This window comes from Mesoplodon densirostris, chromosome 7 (assembly GCF_025265405.1).
Source record: "Mesoplodon densirostris isolate mMesDen1 chromosome 7, mMesDen1 primary haplotype, whole genome shotgun sequence".
In the NCBI taxonomy this organism is placed as follows: domain Eukaryota; kingdom Metazoa; phylum Chordata; class Mammalia; order Artiodactyla; family Ziphiidae; genus Mesoplodon; species Mesoplodon densirostris.
Window position 1 is genome coordinate 100,721,811 of NC_082667.1, and position 21,754 is coordinate 100,743,564.

The 21,754-nt window shown below is 37.2% G+C and overlaps 1 protein-coding gene across 2 annotated transcripts in view; it reads right to left on the bottom strand.

Moving 5' to 3' along the window:
- Positions 1-21,754, bottom strand: part of ALKBH8 (alkB homolog 8, tRNA methyltransferase) — a 62,979-nt gene that overhangs the window by 12,502 nt on the left and 28,723 nt on the right. For both annotated transcript variants that reach the window (XM_060103969.1, XM_060103970.1), the window contains 3 exons: positions 15,230-15,336; positions 3,794-3,945; positions 522-778 (listed from right to left, as the gene is read on the bottom strand). In XM_060103969.1, the coding sequence (XP_059959952.1) occupies positions 522-778; positions 3,794-3,945; positions 15,230-15,336 (516 nt within the window). The remainder of the gene's footprint in view (positions 1-521; positions 779-3,793; positions 3,946-15,229; positions 15,337-21,754) is intronic.

A 21,754-nucleotide genomic window follows, 5' to 3' on the forward strand; every position in this document is an offset into this window, starting at 1 on the left:
CAACAATAAATACTAACCTTTTTTTTTTCTATTATGAGTAAAAGAACACTAGATTTGGAGTCATAAGGCATGGGTTCAAGTTCCAGTTATATCCTCTAATAATGTAACACCAAGGAAGTAATATAACCTCTGTGAGCCTCAGTTTCTTCATTTATAAAAGATGGATGAAAATATCTGCTTTATACTTCTCATACTTACAAGGAACTAGGAAAGAAAATGGTTTCTATAAAAATCCTTCATAACCTGTAAAGAGTTTTATAAATATAAGATAGTTTTACTGATAAAATAATCTTCTTAGAAAGCAAAATCTGAAGGGACCAAAAAAAAAAAAAAAAACTGCAAATAATGGCATGCCCATAAATTTCTAGAGGAATAAAAAAGAATGGGAGTGTTCATTAATTTTCAACCTGCTGGTTACAATTTTCTGCAGTGACCTAAAAACACAGCATTATATCATGACGAAGCTGATAATAACCCTTACAAATAAAGCAAAAAGAAAGCCAGAAGCAACAGTTACTTGCCATATATAACTCCTTATTGATGCCAAGATACTTTCCATTTCCACATCCAATATCAGCAACTAGTGAACCACTTGGCAAAGTTTTCAAAAACTCCACGATGTGTGGCCAAGGGGTATGTCTCGTGTTGCTAAAGTGTCTAGCAATTTCTTCATAAACTTGATGGACATATTCTTGCTCCAGTTGTGAGGCTTCTTTATCATTCTCTGGAAATGATGTGGGAGTCTCCTTCATCTGGCTGTCACAGAACAAAGGGTAACCTAATGAATAAAAGAAAGCAATATAAACCATTTACTTATTTGTTTTTTAAATTTATTTTTTGGCCGCACCACGCAGCATGTGGGATCTTAGTTCCCCGACCTGGGATTGAACCCACGCCCCCTGCATTGGAAGCACGGAGTCTTAACCACTGGACCACCAGGGGAGTCGCTAAACCATTATTTTTATCCAAATGATTCATAAGGTGTGATTGTTTTCTCAAAAGAAAAAGCAAATCAATCCACGTTTGATGACTAGGGTTAAGTAGCCTCTGATTTATCGGTTAAAAAAAGTAGTTCTTACCTAGCAAGTCCAATTATGTATGTGAGGGGTCTAATATAAGAAGGGGTAAATCCATTTGAAACAAAATATGACTGTAATTCTGCATGCCTTATAATGCAGATGCCTATTTCATCTTGGGATTAAGGGTCCTCTTATTCAGGAAAGCATCTTGATGGGCCTGGTGTAACCAGAAGAAATTTAGCAATTAACAGGATTTAGGGTTTTTGTCTTGGTAGGAGTTCTGGGTACCCTAGGACTCTCAGAAGAAGAACCAAACCTAGAAACAAAGTGTGATTTGGTAATAATCACAAGATTTAATGAATACTGTTTGAAGTGGTTTACATATATTGTCTCAATCCTCACCGTAACACTATGAATAGGTACTATTACATTCATTTTACAGATGAGGAAACTGACACACGGAATATTAAATAATGATCCTAAAGTGACAAAGATGGTAAATCATAGAGTCAAGATTTGAACCCAGGCAGTGGAGACTCCAGAATCCACATTCTCAATGACTACACTGTTTTGCCTCCTTCAATAGAATGAGCAAATCCTAAGGAGAACACCAGCAAGTAGAGGAGATGACAGAGGAAATTTAAGATACAATGTCTCAAATTAATTTTGAAGTGTTCCCTTTTCTCTGCAATAACGTCTAATATTCATTTCAAATCCTTGCCTTTTCTCGGCTATGCTATAATTTCCCTTTGTCTTCAGCCAGTCTGTGGCACACAACATGTTTTTATGGTAGTATACTAGAGAATAAAGGAAGAAGTAGTGTTCCCAGAGAAACCACAGACAAGACTTAGCAATAATTAAAGATCATGTGGCAGCAAAGAATTGATGGCTTCAGGAATTTTCCCTAAATATAACTAGAAGATTCCAAACCTTGAATGGGAGTGGAATTATCTAGTCCCTACTAATGTGTAAAGTGAAGCTCTAAACACTTTATGTAGACATTTAAGAAAAGGGTAGCCCCAGAAAGCTTGAGAGCTCTAAAACATACATGTGGAAACAGATGGGTTACATTATGTTGGTCACCTCAGAATTACAATTACACTACAATATACATTACAATTATCTTAAACTGGTCTTGCTAAAAATTTTATTCTCTTGGAAATTATGAACATCTCAGTTATGTAAAGGGAGGATCACTTAAATCCACAAATTTTGACCAAAAGTATCCAAAAGAACTTTTCAAAAATCTGTAACTGAATATATAATCAGAGCTTCTTATAGCATCCCTTAAATTAATGCCCATAACAAAAAAAAAAAACATTTGCATGAGAAAACTAACTTGTCTCTTCTACTAAATTTCAAGTTCCTTGAGAACAAGAGCCATGCTTTATTTTTCTATACCTTGTAAAGCTACTGGCAGTGTTAGACATTCATCAACTACTAAATAAATTTTTTTTTTTTTTTTTTTTTTTTGCGATACGCGGGCCTCCCACTGTTGTGGCCTCTCTCATTGCAGAGCACAGGCTCTGGACGCGCAGGCTCAGCAGCGATGGTTCACGAGCCCAGCTGCTCCGCAGCATGTGGGATCTTCCCGGACCGGGGCACGAACCTGTGTCCCCCGCATCTGCAGGCGGACTCTCAACCACTGCGCCACCAGGGAAGCCCTAAATAAATATTCTTTAATTGATGAAAAAATTTTGTTTTTAAGTCCTCAATGACACTTTTAGCAAAAGAAACAAAAACCTGTTAAAACCTATTTTAAGCTTCACTAACATGAAGATATCAAATATAAAGATTCCAAGTTTCCTAACAGAATAATATCTTGTACATATAATAAAGATTTTAATTTAAAATGTTTTTAACATGACTAAATCCAAAATCTCCTGCTAAGATACCACCCATAACTGAAACCACCAGGATGTAAAAAGCTCATAACATCACTGTCATTATAAAATATTATTTATAAAACACAAGGGGTTTTTATTTGAGTCCAAGAAATACAGGTCATGATGTACTTATACAGACAATTCAAAACAGCATCCTCGACAAATTGGGTTTTTTTGTTGTTGTTGTTGCTTTTGCGGTATGCAGGCCTCTCACTGTTGTGGCCTCTCCCGTTGCAGAGCACAGGCTCCGGACGCGCAGGCTCAGCGGCCATGGCCCACGGGCCTAGCCGCTCCGTGGCATGTGGGATCCTCCCAGACCGGGGCACGAACCCGTGTCCCCTGCATCGGCAGGCAGACTCTCAACCACTGCGCCACCAAGAAAGCCCTCCTCGACAAATTTTTGAGCACTCCTTTCCAAACTGACTAAAACAAACACTGTTTATCCCCCTAAAGTTATCCACTTACTATAGAACAATTTGTCATCTCCAACTTCCCTGTTAGGTTAATGAGAAGTAATTGAGAAATGTGACAAGCTGTTTCCAAAAAAAACTTATTTTTGTACAAGTGATATTTTAATGCCCCCAAACTGTAGTATTCTTAAACATCACTACAATAAATAGAATATTTATTTAGAATCCAACTATGCTCAAGTACTATGTTTGAGGAAAATAAAGATGAGTAAGATGCAGTCCCTGCCCTCAAGGAATATAAACCTAACCATGGAGGTGGTTAAGAAAAGTATATGTAAGTACAATACAAGGCAAAACACGGGAAATGCCATTAGAGGAGTTAAGACAAAGTTCTTCTCAGTTCTTATGGGACTTTAAAAGATTTTCATAGTAGATTTACTCAGTAGATTTTACAGGAGAACCAAAATTATACACTTACTACAATTACAAGGTGTTTGTCTCACTTTCCTAAAGGTAAATGATGTCCGTATTCCCCTCTTGCTTAAAGTTAAGTCTTCAACATCTCCGGTGATAATTCCACTTTTGTGACTCCTGGACGCTTGAACAGTATCAAATTTTCTGGGTGTGATTCTAAAAACAACAGTCAAATTAGTTTATTTAACACTGTATTCAGAAAAATATTTCAGGTCCTTTAAAAATATTAAGCGAATAGAGTAAATCTAGAAGAATTTATTGCAAATATCTATTGGATTCCCTGAATTGCTAAGCATTGTGGAAAAAAACAAAGAAATAGAAGTCTTTGTCTCTTAGGAAATTATCTCCAGGGTAATCATTTACAGCTAACAAACTATGCAAGGGAAAAAAGAGAACAATAACAAATGCTTAATTAATACCAATGCCGAGCAAGAAAAAAAGAAACAGATGGGACAAAGAGGAAACAAATAGATAGTAAATTTAAATCCAATTATCAGTAATGTTAAATGTAAAAGGACTTTAAATCCAGTTAAAGAACAAAGAATTTCAGATTGGATGTTTTTAAAAATCCAACTATATGCTGATTACAAGATACACACCTTATAAATATGGACAGAGAATGGTTGAAAAATGATAGAAAAAAAAAGATACAACATACAAAAACAAATATTTTGCATATACCTAGCAAAACCAAAAGAAAAGTGGTATAGCTATACTAATCAGACAAAGTAGACTTTAAGGCAATAAGTATTGATAGAGATAAAAAGGAACATTTCATAATGATAGCAGGGTCAATCCAACAGAAAAATATTATGTAAAAACCCTATATATTTGTACACACCTAACTAATAGCACAGCCTCAAAATATATAAAGCAAAAAGTGAAAACAAAATCTAAAAGGAGAAATAGACAAATACATAATTATCACTGGAATTTCTAATATATCTTTCTTAGTAAGTGAAATCTAGCTGCAAGTCAAGGACATCAACATCAGAAAACAACAGATAATGGAACAAAAAAGTATATGATTAACATAGATAAAATAAGTAAAACAAAGATTGAAAACTAAAGAGAGAAAAGTACAAGCCATTGTAGATTATAAGAAAGTTTAAAGGAAATCTTGAAAGTAAGATCAAATTTTTGAATGGGAAAAAGGAATCATTTAGTAAGAAAATATGGCCTTTTCAAAGTTAAATTTATAGAGTGAAATGCACAGATCTTACGTGTACAGTTCAATGAATTCTGACAAATGCACACAACCATGTATCCACCATCCCAATCAAGACAATTACCCAAGGAAATTCCCTCGTGCCCTTTTCCAGTCAGTCTTTCCCCACCTCAAAGCAACCACTATTCTGATTTCTATCCGTATAGTTTTGCCTGCTCTTGAATTTCATATATAGTTGGCACTATTTTGTATCTGGCTTTGTCCATTGAACATAATTTTGAGATTTAGCCTTGTTGCTGTGTGTTGCAGCAGTTCACTGTTTTTCTTTAATCACTGAGTAAAATTTCATTATATGAACATGCCATAATTTATCCAAAATCTCCTGTTTATTGATATTTGGCATTCTAAGTTTGGGACTATTACAAATAAAGCTTATACACATCTTTTTCAGATATACACTTTTATTACTCTTGGGAAAATACCTAAGAGTGAAATTGGTGGGTCATAGTGTAAGAAACTACCAATTTTCCAAGATAGTTGCACATAATTTTACACTCCCACCAGCAACATATGAGAGTTTCAGGCTGCTTGACATTCTCACCAACACTTGGTATTGTCTAAGTTTTAAATATTAGCCATTTTAGCAATGAGCAAGTGATATAAAATTTCAGTTATAATTTGTATTTCTCTGATAACTAATGATATTGTGTTTCTTTTCATGTGCTTTTTAGCCATTCATAGATCCTTCTGGTAAAGGATCTGTTCAAATCTTGTAACCAGTCTTTTGTTAGATATATGTATTGTGGATATTTTTTCCCCCATGTATAGCCTGGCTTTTCATTTTCTTAATGCTGTCTTCTGATAAGCAGAAGTTTCAAATTTTGATGCAGTTATTTTGTCTTCTTTTTACAGTGTTCTGAAACCTTTCTAAAATAAAAACTTTGCCTACCCCAGAGATGCAGAAGTATCCTCTTGTATTTTCTTCTAGACATCTCATAGTTTTTGTTTTTACATTTAAATTTATGATCTACCCCATATTAATTTTTGTGAATGGTATGAGGTATATCAAGGCTCATTTTATTTCCACATAGATCTCTGATTGTCCCAGCACCATCTGTTGAAAATTTCCCTTTCCACAATGAATTGCGTTGCCGTCTTTGTCAAAAATCAACTGACACTATATCTATGAATATATTCTGTCCCACTGGTCTATTTGTCTATCTGTACAACAATACTACACTCTTTTGATTAGGTAGCTTTATATACAGTAAATCTTAAACGTCAGGTAGAATAAATCCTGCAACATTGTTCTTATATTCAAGATTCTTTGGATTATTCTTAATCACTCACATTTCCTGGTAAATTTTAGAATCTGCTTATCAATTTCTACAAAAAAAGTCTTTTAAGATGCTGACTGGAATTACACTAAATCATTAGATCAATTTGGGAATAACTGATACCTTAACAATATTAAGTTCCCTACCCATGATTATGTCATCTCTACTTCTTCATTTATTTTGGTCTGTAATTTCTCTTACCAGTGTTTCGTGATTTTTAGAGTATATGTGTTGTATATCTTTTGTTAAATCTATTCCTGAGACTTAAATCTTCTAAAGCCAAGTTTTCTGCTTGACCCACTCTAGCAAGGTTATCTGCCTACAGAAGTGGGTTTCATACTCACAGGGAATGTGCCAGGCCTGAAAGATCTCAGCAAATTTTTAAAAAGCATAATTTTATACTAAAGTTGTTGATACTGCTTTATCAAGAAATCAGATATGTTGACTACACATCTAGAAAAGAAAAAGATCAACCATATAATTGAAGTACAAACCATGTCTACCAGACAGCCCACAGTAGTCTGCCCACCACAACTTAAGGACCCAAGCCGTCCAAATAGAGGGAACCCCTAGAGCATATAGCTCTGGTGTCCAGAGGGCAGTGTGCTGCTGGGCCCCATAGGACACTTCCTAGGTAAGACCACTTCTCTGAGATTGAGAAATATAACCCAACAAATACATAGAAATAAAAACAGCAAATTAGGCAAAATGAGGTGACAGAGGAATATGTTCCAAATGAAAGAACAAGATAAAAACCCCAGAAGAAGAACTAAGTAAAATGGAGATAAGCAATCTAACCAACAGAGAGTTCAAGGTAGTGATTGTAAAGTTCATCAAAGAACTCTGGAGAAGATTGGATGAACAGAGCGAGAAGTTAGAAATTTTTAACAAAGAGTTAGAATATATAAAGAAGAAACAAACAGAGCTGAAGAATACGACGACTGAAATAAAAAATACAGTAGACAGAATCATCAGTAGATTAGATGATATATAGAGAAATGGATTATCGAGCTGGAGACAGAGTAGTGGAAATCACTCAAGCTGAACAGAAAAAAGAAAAAAGAATAAAAAGAAATGAGGACAGTTTAAGAGACCTCTGAGACACATCAATTGCACTAATATTCACACTATAGGGGCCCCAGAAGGAGAAGAGAGACAGAAAGGGGCAGAGAACATATTTGAAGACACAAGAGCTGAAAACGTCCCTAACCTGGGAAAGGAAACAGACATCCAGGTGCAGGAAGCACAGAGAGTCCCAAACAGGAACAACCTAAAGAGGACCACACCCAGACACACTGTAATTGAAATGGTAAAAAATGATGATAAACAGAGAATATTAAAAGCAGCAAGGGGAAAGCAACAAGTTACATACAAGGGAACTCCCATAAGGTTATAAGCTGACTATTCAGCAGAAACTCTGCAGGCCAGAAGGGAGTGACACAATATATTTAAAATGATGAAAGGGAAAAATCTACAACCAAGAATACCCTACCCAGCAAAGCTTTCATTCAGACTTGAAGGAGAGTTCAAAAGTTTTACAGACAAGCAAAAGCTAAAAGAGTTTAGCATCACCAGGGCAGCTTTGCAAGAAAGGCTAAAGGGACTTTTCTAAGCAGAAAAGACCATAAGAAATATAAAAACTGTGAAAGGAAAAACCTCATTGGTAAAGGCAAATATACAGTAAAGGTAGTAGATCAACCACTTATAAAACTAGTAGGAAGGCTAAAAGATAAACCTAGTTTTTTAAAAAAAGCAAACATGATAAAAATATGAGCAAGTTAAGATGAAATTTATTATCTATAAAATTCTAGTGTAAATTAAAGGGAAAATAGAAAACAACTGACTACAGTTCAATCTATGTGCCACTGCAAAAAAAAAAAAAAAAAAAAGACCAAGAACTCAATAATAGGCAGAAGATCTGAATAGATATTTTTCCAAAGAAAACATACAGATGGCTAATGGGTACATGAAAAGGTGCTCAACATCACTAATCAGTGAAGTGCAAATCAAAGCCACAATGAGATTATCAGCTTAGACCTATTAGAATGGCTATTATCAGCCCAGACATGGAAGCAACCTAAGTGTCCATCGACAGATGAATGGATAAAGAAGATGTGGCATGTACATACAATGGAATATTACTCAGCCATAAAAAGAAACAAGATTGAGTTATTTGTAGTGAGGTGGATGGACCTAGAGTCTGTCATACAGAGTGAAGTAACTCAGAAAGAGAAAAACAAAATACTATATGCTAACACATATATATAGAATCTAAAAAAAAAATGGTTTTGAAGAACCTTGGGGCAGGACAGGAATAAAGATGCTGATGCAGAGAATGGACTTGAGGGCACAGGGAGGGGGAAGGGTAAGCTGAGACTAATTGAGAGAACGGCATTGACATATATACACTACCAAATGTAAAACAGATAGCTAGTGGGAAGCAGCTGCATAGCACAGGGAGATCAGCTCGTGCTTTGTGACCACCTAGAGGGGTGGGAAAGGGAGGGTGGGAGGGAGACACAAGAGGGAGGGGATATAGGGATGATTCACTTTGTTATACAGCAGCAACTAACACAACAATGTAAAGCAATTATACTCCAATAAAGATGTTTAAAAAATTGGGGGAAAAAAAAAGAATGGCTATTATCAAAAAGACAAAAATAACAAGTGTTGGCAAGGATGTGTAGAAAAGACAATCCTTGTACACTGTTGGTGGTTATATAAATTGGTGCAACCCTTATGGAACAGTATGGAGATTCCTCAAAAAATTTTAATATAACTACCATATAACAAAGCAATTCCACTTCTGGGTATTTATCTGAAGGAAACAAAAACACTAACTTAAAAAGATATCTGTACCCCCCATGTTCATTGCAGCATTATTTACAATAGCCAAGACATGGAAACAACTGGGCATTATGCTAAGTGAAATAAGTCAGAGAAAGACAGACAAATATCATATGATCTCACTTACATGTGGAATGTAAAACAAAAATAAAAATAAAACAAACTTATAGATACAGAAAACAGATAGGTGGTTTGTGGGGTGGGTGGGGTGGGGTGAAGTGGGGTGGGGGAAGGTGTGTGAAATGGTAAATGCGGTCAAAAGGTATAAACTTCCCGTAATAAAGTAAATAAGTCCAGGTGCTGTAATGGTGTCTATAGTTAATAATACTGTATTGCATATTTGATAGTTGCTAAGAGAGTATATCATAAAAGTTCCCAGTAAAAGAAAAAAAAATTTGTAACTGTGTGGTGATGGATGTTAACTAGACTTATTGTGTTGACCGTTTTGCAATATATACATAGAGAGAATCAGCATGCTGTACATCTGAAACTAAACAGTGTTATATATAAATAAAATCTCAATTAAAAAATCAGAATTTCCAGGCTGACAGCCTCTGAAACTGTTTACTTTTGAAACTAATTAATTCAGAGTATTGGAAAAGAAGTATTTTACAGGTTGTAACCGAGCAGGACCTTATGTGGCCTTCCCCAGACAGATCCCTCCCCCATATCCTCTGCTTTTAGCTCCTCTCTGAAGTACCTAGATAATAGTATCTGATGCACATTTCCTGAATTGTTTTACAGATGCTAAAACCCCTACTAAATGAAAGAAATTAACTACTTGATGACCATGAGCACCCATGACCTACTGGCACCTAACGATTGATAATATTAACCCCTGTGACACCACCCTGTTACTTCAATATCAACCAATCAGAGAACTGTGCATAGGCTGATCACATACCCTGGGATGCCCCTCCCTCACCTTGTCTTTAAAAATACTTTGCTGAAACCCATTGAGGAGTTTGGGCTTTTTGAGCACTAGCTGTCCGGATTTGTTGTACAGTGCCCAACAATAAATGCTGCACTTTCCTTTACCCACAACCTGACGTCAGTAGACTGGCTTTTACTGCATGTGGGCAAGTGAAACCAAGTTTGTTTTGGTAACAAGGTCTTGATATTATTTTAAAAAGGATTTTCTTTCCCCCCAAATTAATTAATTTATTTTTTTTTGCAGTACGCGGGCCTCTCACTGTTGTGGCCTCTCCCGTTGCAGAGCACAGCTCCGGACACACAGGCTCAGCGGCCATGGCTCACGGGCCCAGCTGCTCCACGGCAAGTGGGATCTTCCTGGACAGGGGCACGAACCCGTGTCCCCTGCATCGGCAGGCGGACTCTCAACCACTGCGCCACCAGGGAAGCCCAAAATTAATTTTTGATTATTGAACCTGTATGCTACAACCTCATATGTTATATTCAGTTATTAATTCTAGTACTTTGTAGATTTCCTAGGATTTTCTACATCTACAATCATAAAGAGTTTTACTTCTTCCTTTCAAATACATATGATTTTCACTTCTTTCTCATGGATTATTATACTAAGACATCCAATACACAATATTAAATAGAAGTGATGAGAGCAGAAATCCCTGCCATGTTCAATATTTTAGGAAAAAGCATTCAATATTTTATCATTAAGTATGATGTTGCCTGTGAGTTTTTCACTGATGCCCTTTATCAGAGTGAAGAAGTTTCCTTCTTATCCTAGTTTGCCAAGTTTTTATCATGAGTGGATGCTGAATTCTGTCAAATATATTTTCTGCATCAATCAAGATGACATGATTATATATTTTTTCTCTTTTGTTCTTTTAATGTTCAGTTTCCAAATGTTAACCCTATCTTGCAATCCTGGGATAAACTCCACTTAGTCTTGATGTGTTTTCTTTTTTATATACTGCAGGATTAGATTTTCTAATATTTTGTCAAGGACTTTTATCATCTCTGAGAGATACTGGTCTGTAATTTTATTTTGTTGTAATGTCCTTAACAAATTTTGGTGTCAGGGTAATGCCAGTCTCATAAAACGAGTTGTGAGAATGGCTCTTTTAAAAGAGCTCATGCTAAAAGCAATTTTTTAGAAGTAAAGGCAAGCAAAAAATGCCTGAAAGTATATGACTGTTACTCTAATAGCTGAAAATGATTAAAAATATGGTGTTGAACAAAGTCAAGATATTTCAGAACAATGAATATCTTGAAACTCTTATTAGCAATTCTCTCTTGGGTACTAAGTAGTTCTCTATAATGGCTCTCTGAAGTCAATTATTTCACTTGCCTAGAGTTAAATCTTAGGCAAAGGTCAAGCAGTACTTACTGCTTTGGGTACCAATCTCAGATTTTTAGGAAGAGGTAATCCATATGTTAAAAATAATTAATTCTTTACATATCTCTGAACATCTTTTTTTTCCCCCTGCACTTAAATTATAATCTAGTTGGGAAAATATTAAATAAAAAGATAAAAACAGGGCTTCCCTGGTGGTGCAGTGGTTGAGAGTCCGCCTGCCGATGCAAGGGACGCGGGTTCATGCCCCGGTCCGGGAAGATCCCACATGCCGCGGAGCGGCTAGGCCCGTGAGCCATAGCCGCTGAGCCTGCGCGTCCGGAGCTGTGCTCTGCAACGGGAGAGGCCAACTAATGCAACCCAAGGTGAGTCAACTAACATAAATGAGTGAAGCAGGCAGAACTGTTTAGAAATACATTGTTTGCCACTAAACACATAGGAATTGTCTTCATTTAAAAAAACAAAGTGTTCTCTTCCATTTTTCTTAAAACACACGTTCCTGCTCATTCTACCTTTTTTCCCCACTTTTAAAACAGACATGAGTTTAAGAAATATTTAATTTTCACTTAACTCTGTTATTAGATAAAAACAACAGTACAAGCACAGTGATAAACGACAACTGATACTCAGCCATAGTTCAGGGAGTCATAGAAAGTGGTAGGAACTCTAGAGAATCTGAAAGTATAGGTCTCACCTATAGAAGGCCATTGATAGTCTCAGCTACTGCTGCCAAAAGATACTGTGGTTTCAGATCTTCTCAATTTTCAAAAGAAGCTGAAAATTCAGATTCTTGTGTAAAAGCTCCTAATTTTCACGTGTAACCAATTTTTTAAAATGCCACAACAATGACCACTCCCACACCAGCCAAACAGCCTGACTGCTATATTTGACCCATGTGTTGCCAGTTTGCCGTATTTGATTTAGGGCATGCTGGCTAGAATAGTAAACTATATATCAAATTTAAAGTATTTGGGGGCTTCCCTGGTGGCGCAGTGGTTGGGAGTCTGCCTGCCGATGCAGGGGACACGGGTTCGTGCCCCGGTCCGGGAGGATCCCGCATGCCGTGGAGCGGCTGGGCCTGTGAGCCATGGCCGCTGAGCCTGCGCGTCCGGAGCCTGTGCTCTGCAACGGGAGAGGCCACAGCAGTGAGAGGCCCGCGTACCGCAAAAAAAAAAAAAAAAAATATATATATATATATATATATATATATATTTTTTTTTTTTAATCAAGGTTTATTTCTATAGTTTATGTGTATTTTTAAGTGCACTAAATGTGCTTTTTCAATTTATCTTCCCTTCCATCCAGCTTCCAAGGAACCCGTCAATAGTTGATATACCATTTGTTTGGTCAGTCTCTCTCTGTTCCTATTTCTGTGTGCCTTCCCTTCCCTTCCCTCCCTCCTTCTCTCTCTCTTCTTAACACACACACACACACACATACACACACACACATACAAATCACATTACAGATAACAGGTATCAGTGGAAGCCTTTAAAAATAATACTGAAGGGGCTTCCCTGGTGGCACAGTGGTTGAGAGTCCGCCTGCCGATGCAGGGGACACGGGTTTGTGCCCGGGTCTGGGAAGATCCCACATGCCGCGGAGCGGCTGGGCCCGTGAGCCATGGCCGCTGAGCCTGCGCGTCCGGAGCCTGTGCTCCACAACGGGAGAGGCCACAACAGTGAGAGGCCCGCGTACCGCAAAAAAAAAAAAAAAAAAAATACTGAAGGTTCTTTTTCCCCTGAAATTATTATAGAAAATTTTGATTCTATAGGAAGGTTTAAAAATAAATATTAACCTGCAAGTCAATCTTCCAGAGATCCTACTCTTAACATTTAACATGAAAATAATCTGATCAAGATGATGTTTAGGAGAATTAATCTATACTATTACCCAGAACAAATTAAAATATTTTCATAACATAGGCCCATAGAAAGTAATTTCTTATTTTGTATTTGTTGTACTGCTATTACTCTTAAGTTTAAATGGTACCAATAGTAAAAATCCTTGAACCTAAAACCAAAGATATGTGAATATTCTCAAAATTACAGGAATACTTGAAACACTACTAGATCACATCACCATTTTCAATTACTGAAAGTTAAAAATATTTTAAGTGGCTGTGAAAAAGAAATTAGGCAAATTTAATCCTCAGTGCACAAAATCAGGCCATCTGTTTTTATGGCTCATTTAGGACAGGTTACAAATTCATTTACATGTTCACTTCCTTGAATTTTTATAAAAATGCATCAGCTAAAATCTCTAACCAGGGCAGTATTAGTAAGTACAGAGCTCAGAAGTATTTTAAGTGACAATATATGTAAATTTTAGCAGTGTGATGCTTCCACCTCAAAAGGCTAAGGATTTATTCCTGACAAAAGTGAATAACCCATTTCTTTCAGATTAGATTCAATCGAACAAACTCAAATTGAGGGTCATTCTGTAAAACAACTGGGCTTCTTAAAAGCATAAATGTCATGAAAGACAAAGAAGAGTTGAGGAATTGTTTCAAATTAAAGAAGACTAAAGAGAATTGACAACTAAGTGTAATGCAGGTTAATGGGTCAAATCCTAGATCAGAGGGAAAACTTACCAAGAGGTACTGACAGATTCTCTCCATGACCAAACTTTAGTCAGGTTCCTCTGAGCCCAAATAGGCCCTATCCTTGGGTATGTTCTAGATCTAGCCCCATTTTAGCAAGAATCCTGATAAGTCAGTTTAGCCTGAATCCCCCACCCTCGATATCTGATCTTCCTTGATATCAGACCAAATTCCTTACCCGCATCTTTCCCCCAGGTGATGTCTGATCATCCTGGCCTGCCTTCAGCAAGAATCCTATGGTTGGTTTAGCCAGAATTCCCCCTTCCACTGATGTTTCCTCTTAGTAGTTTTCTATCCACTCACACTGCCCCATTCCCAACCCCAGGTTCCTTGCCTATAAAACTCCATTTCTCCTTTTTGTATTGAAATTGAGCCCACTCCTATACTGAGGTCTCTTTTCCCTTGTTGCAATAGTTCCTGAGTAAAATCTGGTTTTGCTGCTTTAACTACTGTCAGGGTCTGGTTTTTCTTTGACAATACTATAAAGTACAACTAGCACAATTTCACGATGGATTGTATAAGAGTATGATAAGAGTATTTTACAATGTTGAATTTCCTGAATTTGAGGCTTACACTGCAGTTTCATAAAACAGGGGCTGGCAAACTTTTTCTATAACAGGGCCAGATAGTAAATATTTTAGGCACAGAGGGCCACATACAGTCTCTACCACATATTCTTTTTTGTTTTTGTTTTTGTTCTTTACAACCCCTTAAAAACGTAAAACCATTTTTAGCTCAAGAGCTTTGTAAAAATAAGGGCTGAATTTGACTCACAAGCCATTGTTTGCCAACCCCAGATACAGACAATGTCCTTGCTCTTTAAAAATATGCAATGAAGCATGTAAGGGTAAAGAGTCATGATGGCTGCAACTTACTCTCAAATGATTCAGCAAAAATAATAATAATGATAACATGTGAGAGAGAAAACACACAGCAAAATATTCACAATTGGTAAATCTATGTGAAAGATGAAGGGAATTCACCATACTATGCTTACAACTTTTCTTTAAATTTGAATTTTTTTCAAAATAAAAAGTTTTAAAAAAGCCATAGATGTCCCTGGGATTTTAAACCCAGAAGCCTCAATGTGCAAGCCTGGAGCCTCAATGTGCAAGCCTGGAGCATGGTTCTGGTGGCTCAGGAAGAAAAGAATGAGAACTTCCACAAAGCAAAAGGTATCCTGTCATCAAGGTCATTTCAGTACATACCCATGGGTCCAAAGGTATCTAGATTCTCCTGTCATCACCAGCAAACTCCTACAAGGCAGCATAACGGGCACTGTGACACCATCTGGGTGCTTAAAATCCATGACAATCTTGAAGTAAAGACAAAAGCATAAAGATCAATCCAAAATGTCATGTACTCCAAGAATAAGAACGATTCATTGATTCTGGCTATCTTTCTAGGCTAATAGAGATTAAAACATGGTAATGCTTATAGGATGGCATAGCACAGAGGTTCCCAAACTTTAGTGTACATAAGAATCAACTGAATGACTAAAAAACGTATTTAATCCACAGAGAGACTCAGTAGATGTATCATGAGGCTCAGGAATCTGCACTTCTAACAGTCACCTAAGGAAATTATGATGCAGATGGTCTGAGGAGCATACATACACTATGCAAAACACTAGGGTAGTGGTCAAACACAAGGACTTAGGAGCTGAAACATTCATATCCTGGCTTTTTCATTTACTGGCCATATGACTCAGGACAAGTCATTTAACCCTTCTGTGTCCAGTTTCCTCAACTCTTACAGGATTGTTAAGTGGATATAAATTACAGTATCTGGCACATCATAAATACAAAAAACACTATTATTATTCATAGAAATATTAATAATTCATAATATAAGGGGAAGTAACTATTAGATGCAGATTCTCATATAATCCATTTGTCTTTAAAGTCATGCAACATTTTGTATTTTAGAGACTGATTTACAAGAGATAAACAAAGAACACAGAAGGATTTTCAGCAATTCTTCCAAAATTACGATCAAATATTATAAATAGCAACATATAAAGGTACAACAGTCAAGAAAATGTTTTTGTGCTCAGGAACCCAAACACTGATGACTTCAGTCTAAACATAGCAGCAGCTAACAAATGTGAATTTAAAAACGGTGTGTGACAGGGCTAAAAAATATTTAAGTGAACAAATCAATCCATCTGAAAAATAAATATGACAACCAAATATCAGTAGGATGAACATAATTTAGCATAGTACCTTCATTAAAGGTAAACTTAGCACAGTACCTGGCACCAAAGAAAGCATTCAGTAACTGTTACCTACTATTATTAATAATAATATTGGATCAAATTAGATAATGAACATGAAAGTTCTTTGTAAACTATACAAAATTATACAGATCTAAGCTGTTTTTTTCCCTTTCTCATCTGCCATTCCAATCTAAGTATGGAAAATAAAGTAAGATGATAAAATTTAATTTTCCAAACAATTATCTGTTCCAAATGATGACATATAATTTCAAATAGTCATACTCCAAAAGTATTCTATTTTATAAACACTGTAGATAAATTCTGAAGTTTTGGGCATGAAATGAAACTTCCCTGAAATGTATAAATAAAAGAAGATGGACAGACAGAGGGTGGTTAGATGAACAGATATTTAATAAAGCAAGTATATTAAAATGTTAACTGTAGCATCAGGTGGTGAGTATATAGGGATTTACTGTATAATACTATCAACTTTTCAGTATGAAAATTTTCATAATAAAACGTTAGGAAAAGGGGAGAAAACCCCACTGTGGCCCATTTTTAAGCCATTATATATAGGCTTCAATTTTCTGAATAGACACTAAGGTCCACACATAAGAAAAAATAATAGCGTATTTATTAATTACATTATTAGAGATGATCAGTTGTGGCTTGAAGGAATGAAAACTGTCTGGGTGAAAACTCTTGATGGGAAAATATTCTGAGACTAGACTATAACTCATTCATTAGACAAATATTTATTAATCACTGTGTGAGGCATCAAAGACTCCAATGGTGAATAAGAGACATATTCTCTGCCCACCTAGAGATTACAGTTTCTGGCTAATTAATATTCCACATGTTTTAAAAATACAAAATACATATATATTTGTGAAATTCAAACACATCCCCTCCTATCAACAGAGTAATGATTTTAAAATAGGGAAATCTCAGTTTAAACAAATGATTAGAACTGACAAGACAAATACAAACATGACACTAATTAATGTGGAAACAGTTGTGCTGAAATATAAAAGCCAAGTTTCAAGGAAGAAAAATACATTACCAAATAATCCAAATGTTATGGGAATTATGTTAGAAAATGTACAGAATACTTATTAATGATTATTATTGATGATCATTATTGATTTACTAGAGAAGCTCACAGAACTCAGGAAGACAGTTTACTTACTGTTTATCAGTTTATTATAAAAGGATATGATAAACCATACAGATGAACATCAGATGCAAGAGATGTATAGGACAAGGTAAGGAGTACAGAACATCCATGCCCTCTCCGGGCACACCACTCTCCCAGCACCTCCACGTGTTCATCAACCTGGAATCTCTCCATACTACTGGGATTTTTATGGAGGCTTCCTCATGTGGGCATGATTAATTATTAACTCCATTACCAGACTCTCTCCCCTCTCTGGGGAGTTTTTGTGAATTTAAGGAAATGACTCTTATTTATAAAATTAAATGTACATTTTCTATGAAAATCAAATTTTCCTTAAAATATTCCATCATAAAAATAAAGTATTATCAATATCATCACAGTATCTGTATTTGAAATATAATGCGTGTTGGACTTTCCTGGTGGCGCAATGGTTAAGAATCCGCCTGCCAATGAAGGGGCCACGGGTTCGATCCCTGGGCCAGGAAGATCCCACATGCTGCGGAGCAGCTAAGCCTGTGCACCACAACTACTGAGCCCACGTGCCACAACTACTGAAGCCTGCGTGCCTAGAGCCCATGCTCTGCAACAAGAGAAGCCACTGCAATGAGAAGCCCATGCACCGCAATGAAGAGGAGTCCTCACTCACTGCAACTAGAGAAAGCCTATGCGCAGCAACGAACAGGCAACACAGCCAAAAATAAATAAATAAATAAATAAATAAACATATTAAAAAATATATAATGCTTGTTAAAGGCCAAAAAAAAAAAAAGAGTTTTTTCAAAAATTCACTAAGGATTCACAATGAATAATGCTTGCCAGCAACTGCTGAATCATTCTGCCCTGTGACAGCTTTGCTCCACAGGAGCTTTTTCCAATTATTCTTTTGGCTTTACCTATATTATTTATTTTCTGAGATGGCAGAGTCAATAAAAATCAAGTTCCCAGCAAGCTCATGGCAAGACAGGAGGGAAGCGGGCAGGGCACAATCATTAAAAGAATGACACAGCCATTGAGGATACAATAAAAACGAATCTGCCTAATTAGGCCCAAGATGGCAGAAGATTTGACTTCCAGTAGACCTTGAGCCTTATTATAATGCATTAGCTTACTGTAATGCAGTAGCATGCTAAATGACACACTCATAGGCACAATGATGGTTCCCAGGCTGACCATAAAAGGCCAAAAAGTGGGCTGTGGCCCAGTTCCTGGAAATCTCCATCCCTTCTCCAAAACAGTTAGAATATTCCTCCCACTTGTTAGCATATGTAATTACCCAGCCCATAAAAACTAACCACCCCCACAGCCTGGGACCCCTGTCTCACCTTCTGAGACTGACTACATTCTGTCTATGGAATATGTCTCTCTCTAAACAAACTTTCATTTACTATGGCTCGCCCTAGAATTCTCTCCTACGTGAAGCCAAGAATCCTCACTTGGTATCCCATCCCAGGAACTCACCCAAGACCTGGGACATGACCATTCTCTCACACCTCCTTCTCCTGCAACAATGGGGCATGACTGAGGATAATGTTCAGTTCAAAGCAAACAAAGAAAAAACCCTAGACGTTCTGATCTTATAAAACCTTTAACACAACCAAAATACAACAGAAAAAAAAAACCCAGATACAGCTATCACTCAAGTATTTACTCAAGTAAAGATAAGATGCGGGGACTTCCCTGGCGGTCCAGTGGTTAGGACTCCGGGCTCCCAATGCAGGGGGCACAGGTTCAATCCCTGGTCGGGGAACTAAGATCCTACATGCCGCATGGCACAGCCAAAAAAAAAAAAGAAAAGGAAAAAAAGATAAGATGCATAACAGAAAGTACATGAAACAGATCTCCTCCATGTTGGCTAAACAGGAAAATGAAAAAATATATTGCTACTGGGAACACTTCTGAGAAAGAGGACGAACTTAATCCTGATCCTTATTGGTTAAAAATAGGCTGAGACCTTTAACCTTTTGAAACCCTTGAGGGTATATCAACAAGAGACAATAAGAGGTAAAGAATGATGTGTGATTTATAAAGAATGAGGAAAGCTGAGAGGACAGAAGTGACTATATTTAGCTGGAGAAAATATTTCATACCTGAGAATTTAGCAGACTAGAAAGAAGTCCACCCGTTTCCCATAGCCTGCCAAATCTAAGTTGCCCTAACTGGACCCACCTGTAACTGAGCAGGACCCTATGGGGCCTTCCTGGGACAGATCCCTCCCCCATATCCTCTGCCTCAGCTCCTCTCTGAAGTACCAGGATAACAGTATCTGATGCATATTTCCTGAGTTTTTTACATGCTAAAACCACCACCAAAGGAAGAAATTAACTACTTAATGATTATGAGCATGTAGCCTCCAAACCATCTGGCACCTAAGGATTGATCACCATCAATCAATCAGAGAACTGTGCAGAAGCTGATCACATATCCTGGGACACCCCTCCCTCACCTTGCCTTCAAAAAAGCTTTTCTGAAACCCTTCAGAGACTTTAGGGTTTTAGAGCATGAGCCACTCATCCTCCTTGTATTGGCACCTTTACAATAAATGCTGCCATTTCCCTCACCACAATCCAGTGTCAGTAGATTGGCTTTACTGCATGCGGGCAAGCAGACTCAAGTTTGGTTCAGTAACAAAATGAAGTAAGTTTGCTTTTTATTTTAAATAGCAAACAAGTGATTCCACGTACCTCATCATGGCCATGTCTGCCATGTTTGGACATGTGAGAAAGGAGAAAAGGAAAAAGGGAGACAGACACAACTGCAAGGATACAAGACTGAAGCTACAAACTACTTACAAAGGAAGAAATACAACAATATCAAAAATGACTGGGGCTTCCCTGGTGGCGCAGTGGTTGAGAGTCTGCCTGCCAATGCAGGGGACATGGGTTCAAGCCCTAGTCTGGGAAGATCCCACGTGCCGCAGAGCGACTGGGCCCGTGAGCCACAATTACTGAGCCTGCGCATCTGGAGCCTGTGCTCCGCAACAAAAGAGGCTGCGACAGTGAGAGGCCCGCGCACCGCGATGAAGAGTGGCCCCCGCTTGCCACAACTAGAGAAAGCCCTCGCACAGAAACGAAGACCCAGCACAGCCATAAATAAATAAATTAATTAATTAAAAATTTTAAAAAAACTTCCTCCCTGTTATTAAAAAAAAAATGTCTGTTAACATACGTTCCCTGGATTTATAAATATAGAACCCACCATATCATGAGATAATTAGTCCACTGTGAGGGAGAAGAGGAACCCTGAACATTTTTAGTAAAACAAATATAACTTTCTGTCCTTCTACAAAAGATGATACTCCCAGAAGTATACTTTCCTAAGCTGAAAAGTAGCTGAAAGAGAAGCCTGTGGTATACCATATTTTTCCAAAGCAGAGGAATTAATAGGAATTTTGCCTAGGATATGTTGGAGACCAACAGCTGCTGTTAGTGACCTTTAAATCTCCTACCTATATTACATAAGTCTGCTTAGTTTCCATCCTTTAAGTTAAAATCAAGGACCACAACAAACCAGTTTCCCAACACTAGGAGCCATGAATTCATTTGCTAAATTCTTTGAAAACTGGAATCTCAAGATTACCAAGTCTTGTGAAACTTAAAGGAAGGAGACAATGGCAGTAACAACACACTCTGGAATCAATACACAGGACATAGGACCTCCCATGTAAAAATGACTACAGAAAGAAAACGAGCTCTGCTCCCTTGTCCTACAGTCAGAAGCAATTTTCTAAAGTACAGGCCTTAATAGTCTTATCAAGAGGGGGAAAAAGATCTCATACATGAAGTTGAGATGGTACCTTATGGCATATAACAGTGATCTGCAAGTAGTAGATGCAGCAGCTAAATACCATTGGGGCCCAAGGAACTTATTTCTCACTGCTTCTGAGAGAGGGTGTAAGAAGCTGAGCATCATTTGATGTTTCTAGTGTGAAAACTTTACTAGTTGATCAGATACCATGAATACATTTAGGGGACATACCTGGGAACTTGTCTACAGTATTGCCTATGTGAAACAAGCAAAATTAGATCCGATTAAAAGTTTAAAAGAAAACACCACAAACAAATCTACTCTAGAGCACAACGTCAGCAAATTCCACCTTTCAAACACAACGCTACCTTACAAAACTAGGTCTCAACAGCTGAATAATAGATTCTGCCCTCTCTTCCTCTTCACCCCAATACAGATGATTTTTCAATGGTTTTATATGGCTGAGCTCAAGAGGAATGTAAAATTAAAAGAGAAGGCATCTTTAGTTTAATGGTCTAAGCACATTGCCAAATGCCATAAAAGAGAGCAAAATATACATTGCATAACAGAAAAATAAGCTTGAAAATGAACAGA